The following is a 13,130-nucleotide window of genomic DNA, read 5'->3' on the forward strand; positions in this document are numbered from 1 at the left end:
CAGCAGGCCACTGGTCACCAGTGCCCAACGGCGCTCACATGCAGACGGAGGAAAATACAACCACGCACAAGCAAAGCAACGGAGAGTCTGAAACAAACGAAAGATGAAGATGCAGCCAGACAACCTGCTCATGGGAGTGCGACATTAAAACAGAACCAGGTTTTCACAAAGCACCAGGTTGGTCTCCACAGTGAGTGAACGCCGCCACCATAGATCCCAGCAAACAATGTGACCGACACTGCTCCCAGCCACCCGGCTGGGTCTGGGACTCCCCAGCTGCGTTTCAAACTCCAGCGCAGACGGTTTTCGGTTCTTAAACAATGCAAAGACTCTGGTCCACATAGCAGCGGGTGCCCCAGCGGGGGGCAGACACAGAAGCAGTCCTGACGCCCCCACCGTACATGACAGTAACTGAGCAGGCTCCTGGGGCGGGCAGCAGACGGCGAGAGGGCGTCGGACATGGCTGTGGTCCAGCCTGCCTGTGGCACAGCAGCTCTGGGCATCTGCCACACAACCTCCAAGGGCCCCGTCCTGTCCTGCAGCCTGGGGCCTGCCCTGCCCCACACGGCTTCCCGGCCACGGAGGCCAGGGCCCCCTGCAATGCCAACCCTCCTCTGTGCCTGCTGCCCTGGCAGCTCGTCTCCCTCTCTGCTCCTGGGCAGTCAGGCATTCACATGCCACCTGCCACCGAGGGCCAGACATGCCCATCAGGAGTGGGGCAGGCGGCATGTGGGGGCAAAACCCGAGTAAGATCCTAAAAGCCCAGGTGGGCTCCGCTTCGTCACTTTGTATCCAGGATGCGAGGAAGACCCATCCAGCACTAAAAAGCACTGCTCGCTTTGGCCTGTTCTCTGGACAGACAAGGCACAAGGAAACGGGAGAAGAAGCAGCAAAGCAAGCTGCCTTGGCGGTACCCAGGCCGCCGGCAGGAACGCCTCAGAGCCACTGCTTACCTCCGCCGCCAGGTAGTGCCCCGTGGCCAGATGCTTGAAGCGGAAGAGGCTGTTCCAGTAGCCAGCTCCACCCCGGCACGGGTCATGCTGGACGACCTGCAAGGGGAAGAACCGTCAGCGGCAGCCCCCACGCTGGGGGGACACCGAGCGTGTGCTGCCACGGGAAGGTCCAGTTCAGTGGCGGCGGACACAAGACAGCCCACAAGGAACATGTGAGAAGTGGGGACACCAAGTTCTCCCAGGGATTCCAGCAGGACACATTGTGATCACACGGAAAAAGAAACCGTCCAGGAGGGAATGAAAACTACAAATGCATGATCCAAACAAGTGAGAATCTCCAAGCGCAGCAGAGAAGAGCCCAGCCCAGAACCCCACACTGCACACAAACATCTTGTGCCAGCAGGAACTTGCCACTGGGCCACGGAGCCTAGCCATAACTCGCAAGGGCAGGAACGGTCACCACAGGGCCCACAATCCACTCCCCAAGATGTCAAAATAAGCCCACGTAAAAGCCTGCACGTTGAATGTTCATAGCATTACCACTCACAAGGGACACAGGGAAGAAACTCCAACCCACATGGCGTAAACCAAGGCAAACATGGACAGGACATGAGCCAGCCACTAGAGGGCAGCATGGGAGCAGCTGTGGAAACACCTGCTGGGCCTCAAGGTAACTGCCTCTCCCCCGTCCCTGCCCTGTCCCTCCCTCTCCCCTGTCCCTCCATCTCCCCCCCCCCCCCCCGTCCCTCCCTCTTTCCCACCCTGTCCCTCCCTTGTTGAAACCTGTTCAGGAGTTGGGGCAGAGCCCTTACACACAGAAGGAACACCACACCGTGGAGACCCCAGAGAGTTCATGAGGACACAGCAGGGAAGGAAACGGCGCCCTCACCAGACACAGAGAAGAAATGTTGCCTGTTTCCAAGTCCCTAGTTTATGCAGTTCTGCCTGGCAGCCCAGGCTGGTGCAGAGCAAAAGGCCGTTAAACACCCAGCTCAGAGGTGAGGATGGGGGCGGGAGAGAATCCACCTGCAGGGACAGGAGGTGGGGGCACCAGGGCAGCAGGAAGCAGCTGCTAACAGGCCCACTATCAGAGACAACGTAGGAACCGTCCAGCAGTGTTGAACTGTGCCCTTCACACGTGTGGCATGGCAACAAGGGGTGCACAGACATGAAATGCCACATTCAGTAAAGTGCTATTTTGGGCAAAACCAAATTGCTCAGTGAAGATATGAAAGAGGAGAGAAGCAGTTATGGGAAGACCTGACATTCTTCAAGCTGAAGACACCAAGGGATGCAGGGTGCGGAGGCAGGACCTTCCCTCGTGCACTCCCTCCCTGCCTTCAGACCTTCAGCGGCTTCTCGAACACAGCACAGCAGGAACCTGTGCACTGCAGTCCAGACACCCACAGACAGGACAGGCCAAGAGGGGGGGATGGCAACACGGGGCCCCACGTGGCATGCAAGCCCCCACATGGCGTGGGGTCGCCACGCAGCATGCAAGTCCCCATGTAGCATGGGGTCCCCACATGACATGCAAGTCCCCACGTGGCATGGGGTCCCCACGTGACATGCAAGTCCCCACGTGGCATGGGGTCCCCATGCAGCATGCAAGTCCCCACATGACATGGGGCCCCCATGCAGCACGCAAGCCCCGGGGCTCTGTGTAAAGCCGACCTATAGTCAGCTGCCCAAGTATGACAGGATCCCTAATCAGTTCTACAGACAAAACACTGCCAAATTCCCAGGAATTGCAAGAAAAAAAAAATCAAGAAACTCAGCCAGTGTTTTCCTAGGAAACTCATGAGAAAAGCAGCAGGAGACAGCCTTTGATGGGGTAGGAATGACACAGCTGTTACTGCTCAGAAGGAAAAAAATAGCGGCAGCTCTGAAGCGGCCTCCCCGGGGACAGGCCCTCCTACGCCCCCGCGGAGCCAGGGCTCTTCACACTTGCACCGCCCCCACCCCAGAGAAAAGGGCTCGGCACCTGCTTCTGTGCCACCCAGGGCGGCCACAGCGGCTTCGCCAGCATCTGACGGTGGCACTTTAGTTGGGTGCATAAGTGTTTACAAAAGGATGTCAACACTGCAGAAGCGTCCTGCCCACCGGAAACAGCCCAGCGACGGAGGGCACGTCACATTAGGACAAGCACAGCTGTGTCCCCAGCGTGTTCATTTCCACTCTGCCTATTTCACACCTGCTGTTTTAAAGTAACTTGGGAAGAGGAAAGTGATATCCACACATGGTGTGGAACTTAAAAAAATGTAGTGTGGGGTCCAGCGCAGTGACCTAGTGGCTAAAGTCCTCGCCTTGAACATGCCAGGATCCCATATGGGCGCCGGTTCTAATCCCGGCAGCTCCACTTCCCATCCAGCTCCCTGCTTGTGGCCTGGGAAAGCAGTCGAGGACGGCCCAAAGCTTTGGGACCCTGCACCCGCGTGGGAGACCCGTAGGAGCTCCTGGCTCCTGGCTTCAGATTGGTGCAGCACCAGCCACTGCAGTCACTTGGGGAGTAAATCATCGGATGGAAGATCTTGCTCTCTGTCTCTCCTCCTCTTTGTATACCTGACTTCACAAAATAAATAAATCTTTTTTTAAAATACAGTGTGACACGCAGGGACAAATGGAACATCAATAACTGCTTCCTGCAGCACAACCTGCAGGGGTGAGCAGTCACTACGAATGCAACGTCATAGGCGTGGACAGGAGGCGCAGGCAAGCACAGGCAGGCGGGAGGTGGAGGAAGGCGGCCTCCCTTCTCCTGCTGGCAGAGGATGCGCTGCTCACAGCCAGGCTGGGCCTGACCCCCACTACACCCCAGGAGCCGTCAGATCACTGCTACAGGTGCACCCCCCTCCTGCAGGAGGCCCACAGCACGGACTACACGGCACGCACATCTCCCTCCGGCCACTTACCCCCAGTGAGTGCGACCGAGGCCGGGCAAGTGCTCAGGCCCTCACACGGTACTGGAGGGAGCACGAGCTGCTGCGGTCACCGCAGAGGGCGGCCTGGCAGCCCCTGTGGAAGTGCACTGTGTGCCCCCCTGTGTCCAGTCACCGCCCCCCTACTGTACCGAGAGCTCCTGTGCACGCACACACCGGGGCACACGTGGCCCAGGAGACACAGTGCAGCTGCAAACTGGGGACGACCCAGTGTCCCTCAACGGGGAGCAGAACAGCCGTCATGGACCCGCAAGAGGAGCACCGTGCCGAGGATGCAGGATGGTGGGCTGGCACAGGCCACGGCAGAGGGAACCCCCTCTCCCAGATTCCAGACACTGCGAATCCACTGCCAGGAGGCTTGGGAACAGGCAGGCGGCCCAAGTCACATGAGCACTGCCCCTCCAGGCAGGCGAGGACAGCGCCACCACCAGGCAGCCCCAGGGGACTGCTAGGTGCTGTCTGAGGTGTTCAGGGAGGAGCTGGCAGGGGCCGTGTGGCCGACACCTCCGGGGACATGGTGTGTCTCGTGGGCGAGGGCCAAGGGCTCTACTCCAGGATCCATTGCCTGCCTAAGACAACCCAGGAAGTCACAAGGGATGGTTCTGGTGTTTGGGGTCCCTACCACTTACAAGAGAGATCTGGGTGGAGTTTCCAAATCCTGGCTCCAACCTGGCATACTCCTATTGCTACAGGGCTTCCAAATAAAATGCAATCTATTTTAAAATACAAAAGAAAAAATTTCATCCATAGACAATTGAATTAAAAACACAAATGTCTTCTAATAATGGGGCCAGCCGGGGCGGGGGGGGAGATAGGGGCACACACCAGGTCCAACTGAGGGCCTCCTGGCATGGGACCCCACATCCTCGCCTTCCGGAGTCTGAAAGCGCAGAAAGCTGGAATCGGGATGGAGTGGCACCCCAGGCCCAGATACGCAGAGGAAAGAAGCAGGCAGCCCTACAGCAACGCTGAAGATAGAAACAGGAAGGCTGGCAGGGCTGTGGCGGGGGCAGCCCAGGCTCCCCGGCCCGCATCAGGCACTCAGCTCCCTACTGTGTACGAGTCCTCTGTCTCCCTTCCACAGACTGAGTGCTGCGGGCACAGTAACCCATCTGCCCCACTGGAGACCGTGTGCTGCGGGTATAGTGACCCGTCTCCCTCCGCAGACCTTGTGCTGCGGGCACAGTGACTGTCTGCCCCACTGGAGACCGTGTGCTGCGGGCACAGTGACTGTCTGCCCCACTGGAGACCGTGTGCTGTGGGCACAGTGACCATCCTGCCCATGCCCAACGTCGGTCCCTGTGGGTCAGAACACTACCATGAAAGCTAAACAAGCCAGAGAGAGGAAGAGAAGAGGCAGACGGCGAAAGAGACAGGGGGAGGGCAGAGAGGAGCAGCCAGCGTGAAGACAGAGGGCTCCAACTCCATGGGAGGCCTGGCTCCCCAAGAGGAGACAATCCCCTCGCGAACACCTGGGTGCCACCTGTCTACAGAACGAAGGTGTGAGTGCCATCCCGGGACCACACAGAGCGATGGAGAGGCAGGTGTGTGTCCTATGCACCCACACAGGCCCCCTGGCCGTGCTGCAGGCTCCTCACCTCCACCTCCCACAGGGCCTTGGAGCTGGTGGCCGAGGTGGCCGACTGGCGCCCGGTGGTCCTCAGGAACACGTGCTGCTTCTTACGATGCTCGTCGCAGGTGAGAAACTTCTCCTGCTCGGCATGGAACAGCCGCACCACATCGCCCTGCGGGCCAACAGACGGGGACCTCGCTGGCGCCTGGCCGAGGCCACGGCCAGCAGGAGGCCACATCCTACAGCCCCCCACGGCCCCCCGACACCCCCCACGGCCCCCCACGCCCTCAGGCTGCCTACCCCTTTAAGGATGTCATCCTTGTTGTCACTCCACTTCATGAACAGCACGATCTTCCAGCTCGTGTTACAGTTGACAGAGTTCACCTGGTGGGCAGAGAGGAGCGGGGTTCTCCCACAGTCCTCACGACAGCCTGCTCACCAGGCAGCACCCCAACTTCAGCACCTGAACCCTGCAACACTCTGCAAACCTTGGCCGCCTCACACAGCAACACAAGGCCCACAAACTCCAGGAGCCTGCAACAGTCCAGACCTCCTTGAGGGTACGACCGCTCAGGGCACACCCTTCTCTTCTCGGCCACCACAGGCCCAGAGCAAAGCTGGGGGAAGGGGCCCTCCCCAGGCTCAGCACAATGAGCCCTGGAGGAGACAGACAACACCTGTACCACAGGGCACAGCCCCGCACCTGCCCCCCCACAACACCACAGGGCACAGAGCCACACCAGCCCCATGACACCACAGGGCACAGCCCACACTAGCCCCATGACACCACAAGGCACAGCCCCACACCTGCCCCATGACACCACAGGGCACAGCCCACACCTGCCCCATGACACCACAGGGCATAGCCCCACACCTGCCCCCCCACAACACCACAGGGCACAGAGCCACACCAGCCCCCCATGACACCACAGGGCACAGCCCCGCACCTGCCCCCCCAACAACACCACAGGGCACAGAGCCACACCAGCCCCATGACACCACAGGGCACAGCCCTGCACCTGCCCCATGACACCACAGGGCACAGCCCTGCACCTGCCCCATGACACCACAGGGAACAGCCCTGCACCTGCCCCATGACACCACAGGTGCTCAGCCTTGTGCAATAGCCCCAAGGCCAGGCCTCTGTTTCCTCCAGTGTCTAATTCACTGCTGGCATCCTGTCTGCCTGGACACACGCTGGCCCTGGCAGGCCTCCCTGCAGGAGGTGACCTGGCCCCCAGTGAGCACACGGCTCCCTTACCTCATTGCAACCTGGGTTGTCCACCAGTTGGTGGCTGCTGGCATGCAGGGGCTGGCCAGCATTGACAGGGTTCAACACCACCTTGTCCCCTATGACCACCTGCACGGGGAGGGAGCACAGAGCGTTTGGTCATCAGCAGAAGCCAGCAGGAAGCAGGGGGTCGGGGGAGCCCCCATCCCACTCCCCCTGAATCAATGCTGCACGGGAGGCCCCACCAGGGTGAGCAGCTCTGGGCCCCTTCCTCGATCGGGACAATTTGCGGAAGCCGGGCCTGACTAGACTCTGGGAAGACAGGACACTGTCTGAGCCAAGTCTTTGTCTTTAAACATTAAAGCCACAATCTTATGCTCGTGTATAAAGTAGTAACTTTTATGCTTACAACCTACACGAAGAACTACATTTTAAGGACTGGTGGTGTCGCACAGTGGGCAAAAGCTGCCCCATGCAATGCCAGCATCCTATATTGGCACCCAGTTCCTGTCCCACCTGCTTTACCCAATCCAGCTCCCTGCTGGTGGGACAGGAAAAGCAGCAGGGGGTGGCCCAAGTGTTTGTGGCCCTGCCAGCATGTCAGAGACCCAGAGCCTTTGTTCCCCGCTCGCAGGGTCCCTGTCAAACACAGGGTGCATCCCCAGCTCGCGGGGTCCCTGTCACACACAGGGTGTGTCCCCAGGCTCTCAACTGCAGCTCTAGACAGCCCTGGATGTGGCAGGGCCTTTGGGAGTCCTTCCTGCCCCTACAGCCCTGCCACGCGTGGGGCCGTGAGCCTGTGTGAGGGGGGTGTTATCCCTCCCAAATGATCCTGACACTCATTGGGGTAACACAGCCTTATACTTCCCACTCGGCCCCCTCTGCTGAGCCCGGCACAGCCACTGAGCTGGGCCATGACCCAGACAGGGTCGGTGCCCACCATGTCCAGAACACTGAAAGGACAGTGCTTGCGGCCACCTTCTCGTCAGCCGAGTTGCAGCTGAGCAGGTCACAGGAGAGAGGACCTGCCAGCGAACAGTCGTCTCCTTCTGGGGCAGGAGCGGGCATGGAGAAGGTGGCTCAAGATGCAAACCCATCGCCCAGCCGTCAGATCCGTGTGGGGCGCTCATGGGACACATCTCCACCCACAGGAAGGCGGGGTCAGCACGGCCCACACTGCAGTGACGTTAAAGTTTTTCTGCACTCCTTCCTTCCTCAGTAAAGACCCAACATTCACACCCGCTGTGGGGCAGCGCCTGCTACTGGGTCTCAGTCCGCTGGATAGAGACATGGGCGTCTGCCCATCTCCATATGTGAACACTCTATGTGAGACAGACACACTCACACACAAGTACTGAACTGCTTAAAGTTTATAAACATACACAACACCATCAGAAAGTGTTAAAACTTGGACTGAAGAGCTGATGTGATGGCTCAACTGGCTAATCCTCTTCCTGCAAGCACCGGCCTCCCATATGGGCACCAGTTCGTGCCTCAGCTGCTCCACTTCCCATCCAGCTCCCTGCTTGTGGGTTGGAAAAGCAATGGAGGATGGCCTCAAGGCTGGGGACCCTGTAGCACCCGTGTGGGAGACCTGGAAGAAGCTCCTGGCTCCTGGCTTCAGATCAGCTCAGCTCTGACTGTTGCGGGCATCGGCCATTTGAGGAGTGAACCAGCAGATGTAAGATCTTTCTGTCTCTCCTTGTCTCTGTAATCTGCCTTTCCAATAAAAGTGAAATATATCTTTAAAAACCCAAAAACTCAGATTGAGGTTAAGGCTGGCTCGGCATTTTCAGAGGACTCCATGCTGTTTAAGGCACACACGTCCTTCCAGGAAAAAGGAGCTAACCCAGCATCCCGCGAGGTTAGAAACACAAGGGACAGCATTTACCCGGCTTGATGTCACTCTCCAGGCCCACAGGGCAGCTGAGGAGCTGAGCTGACCAACCTGCAGTGTGACATCACCCCGGAAAGGACACCCGGGGCTCCCCTGCTCCAGACCCCTCCCGGGCAGGGCCAGGAGCACCTGCTGCCACCTGCTCCTCCCCGTCCCCAGGAATGAGCACAGCTGGTCCTGAGCACCAGGACAGCAGCTGGATTCCAGGAGGAAGGTGCCTCACAGCAGGGCATGAGCCAGGAGACAGGGACCCGCCCAACACGTAGGGGTGGTGCCCCCCTCGTGTGGTGATGGGTGATGTAGCTGATGTGATGACAGGCTCAGCAGTGTGTGTGCATCACCCTTGGGTGCATGGGCCCTGGGGCGGCGGGTTGGGACTCACGCTGTCTCCGATGGAGCGCAGCTTGTAGAAGGGCTGGATGTAGAACCAGGAGCCCTCGTTCCCCGCCTCGTCCAGCGTCACTCGCATGGCATTCTTCTCCAGCAGCGCCGGGAGCCTCTTGTTCACAGTCAGGTATTTGTTGCTCTTGAGATGCAGGAGCTGGAACCAGGCAGAGCACAGCTGAGCACGCAGCTCTGTGGTCCCACGCCCACAGCTGAGCACGCGGCTCTGCGGTCCCACGCCCACAGCTCAGCCCGTCGATCTGCGGTCCCACGCCCACAGCTCAGCCCGTCGATCTGCGGTCCCACGCCCACAGCTCAGCCCGTCGATCTGCAGCTCAGCCCGTCGATCTGCGGTCCCACGCCCACAGCTCAGCCCCTCGATCTGCGGTCCCACGCCCACAGCTCAGCCCGTCGATCTGCGGTCTCACGCCCACAGCTCAGCCCGTGGATCTGCGGTCCCACGCCCACAGCTCAGCCCGTGGATCTGCGGTCCCATGCCCACAGCTCAGCCCGTCGATCTGCGGTCCCATGCCCACAGCTCAGCCCGTGGATCTGCATCTGGCATGGCTGCTCTTGGGGACACAGGGCAGACCCTCCTCTCACCCTGGCCCTCCACACCGCTCCCTGGCCCTCCACACACCTGTGCATGGACTGCTGTGGTTTATAAACCAGCAGCACTTGGGGGCATAGCCGAGGACATGGGAGCAATGTTAACCAAGGTCAGTTTACAGACAGCGCCTGGATGACATGCGCCTCTCAGCTACCCTGGGAAGCAGGTTTCATAGCCATCCCAGGTCACCTGCAAGCAAACTCAGACATGGCAAGATTCCTTGGCCCAAATCTCACAATCACTCATGACTGGCTATTTAGGAATGCTGGGTGTCCAACCTGGAGAAGCCACAATCAGAGCCCATCAGCGAGCCTTGCCTCTGAGATCCAGGACACGGGCCAGGCCACTGCCAGGGCTGGCTCTGCGCTGAACTCACACTGCCCATCACATCCACTCCCAGTCCTGTGGAACTTCAGCAGAAGGGTGGGCTGGCAGGGACCAACCTCCCAGGGAGTTTGGAACCCACTCTCACTGTCTCAAAAGGCAGATAACATCGTTACACAAGTCACCATCTGACATGTTTTCGTTTTCTCACCTTCAGATCAGGATGGCTCTAACCCCCACACCAAAGCAAACACAAAGGACTTGCTTTATAACTGGTAAAGCTTGTACAATAAGCAAAGCCTTTCAGCACAAGAAATGATGAAGAAGATAAGCAAAAGGGTCAGGTGCTCCAAAGGTGGGAAGCCCCGAGGGCCCCTGGTGCCCGGGCACACACCTTGTACCTGGGAGCTCCAAGTCCTAAGAAGCCAGCTGCCACCACCGAGGACGAAGTTTGCAGCAGTCCAAGTGAAGGACCTAACTGCCAGGCTCCCTTTGCTGTGGGAAAGGTCTCCACAGGACTGTCCGCCTTCAGCTGCAACCTTGCAGGGGACCACCACCCGAGCCCTCCCCGCCCCCGCCTGCGCACAGGCTGTGCTGTCAGCCACGCCCAGCTGCCCCAACCCACCTGGATGACGTTGCCATACTGGATCACCGTGCCCAGCAGCTTCCTGTTTTCCGTCTCATTCTGCTTCTTTTCCAAGTCTGCGGCGTGCTGCATGTGGAGAAGGAAGAGGACTGGTCACAGCAACGGCCATGCGTTACAGCCCCCCGCAGCAGCGGTGCACAACACGCCTGCACACAGCACAGGACAACCTCCAGTGACACCCGAGACCAGGACACGAGCCCGTGTCTGATGGAGTCCATGCAGTAGGTGTGAATAACACGAAGGTGTGAAGAGAACAGCTCCCTGACTGGCAGGGCCCGGGGAGCTACCAGCTGCTTAGCAGGGCTAAGTGGATTCATCTCTGACCACCTTGACGCAGTTTTCACCCCCCTTCGCATGGGCACTCAACCACCCCACTATGTAATCTATTGGGCATTGTCTGCCCCTGTGAGATGGCTTTTACAACCAACATGAGCTTAAGAGTTAATGTTACTGAGGATGTCCTGGTGAGTGGGCCTTTAACTACACAAAGGAGTATAATTAAGCCTGTGCTGTTTACCCATTGCCATAAAATCTGGCCCAGATATTTATCATGCTTTCTAGGAAATGGCTTGATAAGAGGGACCCTAAAAGTTATCCTGTTACTGTGACCCTAAAGGTCATTCTGCTATGACAAAGAATATAGTTACTGTGACCCTGAAGGCCATCCTGCTATGACAAAGAATATAGTTACTGTGACCCTGAAGGCCATCCTGCTATGACGAAGAATATAGTTACTGTGACCCTGAAGGCCATCCTGCTATGACGAAGAATATAGCTACTGTAACCCTGAAGCCTATCCTGCTAAGGCAAAAAAATATGGTTACTGTGGTCTTAAAGGTTAGCCTGTCCTTGCAATTCCTTAGAATACAGAAAATGTAGTTGCTTTAGTTGTTTTCATAAATTTTTAGCTAGAGGAAATACAGGGTGATTTCACTAATATCGTAAAGATATATTTTTGATTATTGTTTGATCACTTATGAAGTTGTAGAGCCTGCAGTTGTAGAGGAATGTAATGTTTATAACCTTTTGTCTTAGATCTTCATGTTTTTTCTCTCTTGATGTATTTCTCCCATTTAGTGATAGGTAAGTTGAATAAGAATTGTATTAGGAGTGTATTACTGCATAAGATGTGTTGTCTACTAAGAAACTCCTGGTTGCAACGTTGGAATGTATAATGCCTTGTCTAATACTGAAACAATCTGTAGAATTGTCTTTGGAAACACTCACTCATCCATTGTAGAGTTGAAACTTAAATAGAGTAACTTAGCTCATTGCTAACTGCAATTCTTTCCGCCGTTATTACCCTTGCTTTAACAAACTGTGTGAGCTTACAGACCTAATGGCCAACTAATGTCAATAACCCCGATCCCCATAGACCAAGGCCCCAGACCTTTTAACTCATACAAGATAGGGGTCTGGCTGACACAGGAGGTGCCTAGGTTATAGTCCAGACCTGAGGAGAGCAGATGAAGACAAGCCAAGATAAGCAAGGAATATGGAATCCTTCCTCAATCATTTCTCAAGAAGTTGTAAATTGTGCCCCCCTGAAGCTATGTCAATATGCCCCTAAGAAAAAACTTTGTACTGCTTCTGTATAAATAAAGCGGACAGCTTTCTCGCTTAGTCCACTACGATCAAGGAATCCTGGTGGTCCGTCTCCTTTCTTTCTCTCTTCACGCCTCATCCACGCACCCTTCCCGAGTTCCGGACTCAGCTAGAGCTGGACTCCGGCACGTGTCACCTGGGCTTGCTGGCCCCCAGGGCTTCTTCAACTGGTTTTTGTTCATTAATGCATGACTGCTTCTTTAAGGAGAAAGTAAGTGAAAGGCATTGTGTTTTCAAAGGCACCTGAGTAAGCCCTGTATCGCAGAGCCTCTGGTGTGGTGTGCACTGTGAGCAGCCGCAAGCCAACCCCTTGGCACTCCACATCTCAAGTGTGGGGTCGAGTCCCACCTCCGCTTCCCACAGAGGCAGCAGGGAACAGCCCAAGGACCGGGGTCCCTGCTACCAACACAGCAGACCTGAACAGAGTTTTTGGAGAGGGTCTGGACTTGCCCAGCATAAGCTGTGGCGGGCACCTGCTGCAGATGGAAACCGTCTTTTCATGAATAACTCTGCTTGTCATTTTTTTTAAGAGACTACTGCGAGGCTTTGGAGGTGAGAGGGGGTAGAGGGAGACATAACAGCCTAGAGTGTTCTATAACTTCATGGCCTTAACCTTCAGGAGCTGTGGGGCTCAGTGGCCTCTTCTGTGAACACAGCATAAACGCGGCACATCCACCTGCCAGGTGCCCCGGGCCCGTGGCTGTGAGCAGAGCCTGTGGTCACCTCGCCACTGTCACTCACTCCTGGCAGGGAAGACAGCTGGCCGTCCTCTGAGGAAGAACCTGATGAGACATTTACAAAGTTCAATCCCCAAGGCGAGAGCAGTTCCTAACGCTGTTTTCCTCCTTGCAACACGTGTGAAATTTTGCATAACAGTTTTTAAATCACGCATTCATTACGGGACAGAGATAATCCCCAAACCCAGATCTGGGTTGCTTCCAAATCCCTACGGTGACAAACGAGGCTGG

At 56.9% G+C, this 13,130-nt stretch overlaps 1 protein-coding gene across 2 annotated transcripts in view; it reads right to left on the bottom strand.

The window, feature by feature from the left end:
- Positions 1-13,130, bottom strand: part of ITPR1 (inositol 1,4,5-trisphosphate receptor type 1) — a 219,310-nt gene that overhangs the window by 124,010 nt on the left and 82,170 nt on the right. For both annotated transcript variants that reach the window (XM_058679216.1, XM_058679215.1), the window contains exons 5-10: positions 10,537-10,623; positions 8,976-9,134; positions 6,727-6,825; positions 5,766-5,849; positions 5,491-5,637; positions 954-1,049 (exon numbers count right to left, since the gene is read on the bottom strand). In XM_058679216.1, coding sequence (XP_058535199.1) covers positions 954-1,049; positions 5,491-5,637; positions 5,766-5,849; positions 6,727-6,825; positions 8,976-9,134; positions 10,537-10,623 — 672 coding nt within the window. The remainder of the gene's footprint in view (positions 1-953; positions 1,050-5,490; positions 5,638-5,765; positions 5,850-6,726; positions 6,826-8,975; positions 9,135-10,536; positions 10,624-13,130) is intronic.

Source organism: Ochotona princeps, chromosome 21 (assembly GCF_030435755.1).
Source record: "Ochotona princeps isolate mOchPri1 chromosome 21, mOchPri1.hap1, whole genome shotgun sequence".
NCBI lineage: Eukaryota > Metazoa > Chordata > Mammalia > Lagomorpha > Ochotonidae > Ochotona > Ochotona princeps.